Consider the following 1,868-nt stretch of genomic DNA (forward strand, 5'->3'; position numbering starts at 1 on the left):
GTTAGTGTCTTGACCGCTCCAAGCCCTCCAAGCCGGGTTATCTCGGTTGTAAACACCTGTGAAACTCACGTATAACGAAAAAGAAAAAGAAAACAAAAGAGCAAAAAAAACATTAAAACAATAACACCTAACCCTATCACGATCTAACAAAACAAAGAAAAACGTTTCACAAGTTTTCTAAACACCGAGGTAAAACCCTCAAAGCTCTATTTAATATCAGAAAATTCCATTTCAAAGGACACCCCCCCCCCCCCCCCCCCCCCCCCCCCCCCCCCCCCCCCCCCCCCCCCCCCCCCCCCCCCCCCCCCCCCCCCCCCCCCCCCCCCCCCCCCCCCCCCCCCCCCCCCACTTTTTCATTGCATTGTTTTTTCATGATCAAAACAGCTGGAGAAGTTTTCAAAATGCCGAATTTCTGGGATGGCGTCACAGTAATTCATTCGCCGACCTAGCCGTTTTAAGAGGGATTTTTTGTCGACAGGCACAAGAGACATTGTCGCGCCTTAGAGAAAATCTCCCTGGGGGACTTTTCATCAAAGCCTCAACCTTTCGTCCAAGTTTCCTGAACAAGAGCGCCGCATCCACACCACCAAAAAACTGTTTGGCAACATAAATATAAAATTATTGCAAAAAAATCACGATTTTAAATTTCACTAAGCTGGAAATCATTTAAATGTACCCAAAGAAGGGACAGAAAGACATGACAAACGCCCGAAAATTTGCTAAACATCCCTTTGACAGCCGCGCATCCTTGACAGCTGCTTTTAACTTTTCGCGCCCCAGTCCTTTCACCGCAGCAAACGTCAAAGAGAGAGGTGTTACGGCAACCTCTTTTTTCGCACTTTCTACCGCCAACAAGATCTCTTACCTCAAATGTTTCCATTGTCAGTTTGCTTCCAATGACAGTATAACCTCCTCCATTTAGGAATTACTCTGTCCCAGGACTTGTGGTAGCAAATAAAAGAAAATAAGTGAAATGCAGCCCCTGGACAGGATTTGAACCCCGAGCACCCCCACTTGTGAAGGCACTATTTTTATCCACTTAAGGGGCTAGGTCACGCTATTTTAGGTAATTTTGTTTCATTTTGTTATTTAATAAGGCTCTAAACGTCAAATTGGCAGAGCCAAGAGTCTTTCATTTGCAAAATCGTGGCCACGTCAACACACTGAGAATTGCTTTTCCACGCTTTGTAAACTGACATTTGATATGGACTGATATAAATTTGAAAAAAGGTGTGGCCGACGTTTTTCAAATTTACCCCAAGTTAAATCCATTTCATTCCTCTCCCGTTTTGTCCATCCATGTCCCTTCTTGGATTTCCCTGTGTTTTGTTAATTGTTTTCTATAGCTTCGAGAAGTTATTTTTATATTTTATGTTAATTCTATGACCATGTCGATCAGTGCTGAAATTGCCTAAATTGCGTGACCTAGCCCCTTTAAGGTTATGAACCGACTAAAGAATGCGCCGATTATTTAACCAAAACAAATTAGTACATAATATATATATTATCAAAACATTGCTGGAATAATGGTTAAGTTCTAAAGCTTCATTTTAAAATGGTTAGCTTTCTCTTGAAGTGTTGGTACACCGGCATTTTCAACTATGTACAGCTTGCTTCTTAGCAGGTGTTTTACACACGTTTACAGCGGACACTTTTTGGAAGAAAAAATTGTTGATATGGTAGTCTAGTGTTTAAGTGAAAGGGGTTATTAATCACACGTTCCCAGGTTCGAAGTGCCTGCGCTAGTCCAGACATTTGGGGTTTACCCATGGGTACCAGAGGTTTTCTTTCTTCTCGCTTTGCGGCGGACGGAAATTCTCGCTTTGGGGCTTCGGCGACCGAAGACCGACACCGGGAAAAACTGCGCA

The 1,868-nt window shown here is 43.5% G+C and overlaps 1 protein-coding gene across 2 annotated transcripts in view; it reads right to left on the minus strand.

The window, feature by feature from the left end:
• Positions 1-759, minus strand: part of LOC137992266 (protein disulfide-isomerase TMX3-like) — a 21,819-nt gene extending 21,060 nt beyond the window's left edge. For both annotated transcript variants that reach the window (XM_068837515.1, XM_068837508.1), the window contains exons 1-2: positions 677-759; positions 544-594 (exon numbers count right to left, since the gene is read on the minus strand). In XM_068837515.1, the coding sequence (XP_068693616.1) occupies positions 544-594; positions 677-699 (74 nt within the window). In that variant the 5' untranslated portion in view covers positions 700-759. The remainder of the gene's footprint in view (positions 1-543; positions 595-676) is intronic.
• Positions 760-1,868: the final 1,109 nt, after the last annotated feature.

The sequence above is a fragment of the Montipora foliosa genome, chromosome 1 (assembly GCF_036669935.1).
Source record: "Montipora foliosa isolate CH-2021 chromosome 1, ASM3666993v2, whole genome shotgun sequence".
NCBI lineage: Eukaryota > Metazoa > Cnidaria > Anthozoa > Scleractinia > Acroporidae > Montipora > Montipora foliosa.